This window comes from Colobus angolensis, unplaced genomic scaffold (genome assembly GCF_000951035.1).
Source record: "Colobus angolensis palliatus isolate OR3802 unplaced genomic scaffold, Cang.pa_1.0 Scaffold41, whole genome shotgun sequence".
In the NCBI taxonomy this organism is placed as follows: Eukaryota; Metazoa; Chordata; class Mammalia; order Primates; family Cercopithecidae; genus Colobus; species Colobus angolensis.
Window position 1 is genome coordinate 14044036 of NW_012117488.1, and position 333 is coordinate 14044368.

Sequence of the window (333 nt, forward strand, 5' to 3'; positions counted from 1 at the left end):
GGGTGCCAGTGCCGCGCGCCCATGGTGAGCGTGTCCAGCGAGCGCCACCCGCTCTACAACCGCGTCAAGACAGGCCAGATCGCCAACTGCGCGCTGCCCTGCCACAACCCCTTCTTCAGCCAGGACGAGCGCGCCTTCACCGTCTTCTGGATCGGCCTGTGGTCGGTGCTCTGCTTCGTGTCCACCTTCGCCACCGTCTCCACCTTCCTCATCGACATGGAGCGCTTCAAGTACCCGGAGCGGCCCATCATCTTTCTCTCGGCCTGCTACCTCTTCGTGTCAGTGGGCTACCTGGTGCGCCTGGTGGCGGGCCACGAGAAGGTGGCGTGCAGC

At 65.5% G+C, this 333-nt stretch overlaps 1 protein-coding gene across 1 annotated transcript in view; it reads left to right on the forward strand.

The window, feature by feature from the left end:
* Window positions 1-333, forward strand: part of FZD8 (frizzled class receptor 8) — a 3822-nt gene that overhangs the window by 676 nt on the left and 2813 nt on the right. Inside the window, exon 2 of the mRNA XM_011956198.1 lies at window positions 4-333. Within this exon, the coding sequence (XP_011811588.1) occupies window positions 4-333 (330 nt within the window). The remainder of the gene's footprint in view (window positions 1-3) is intronic.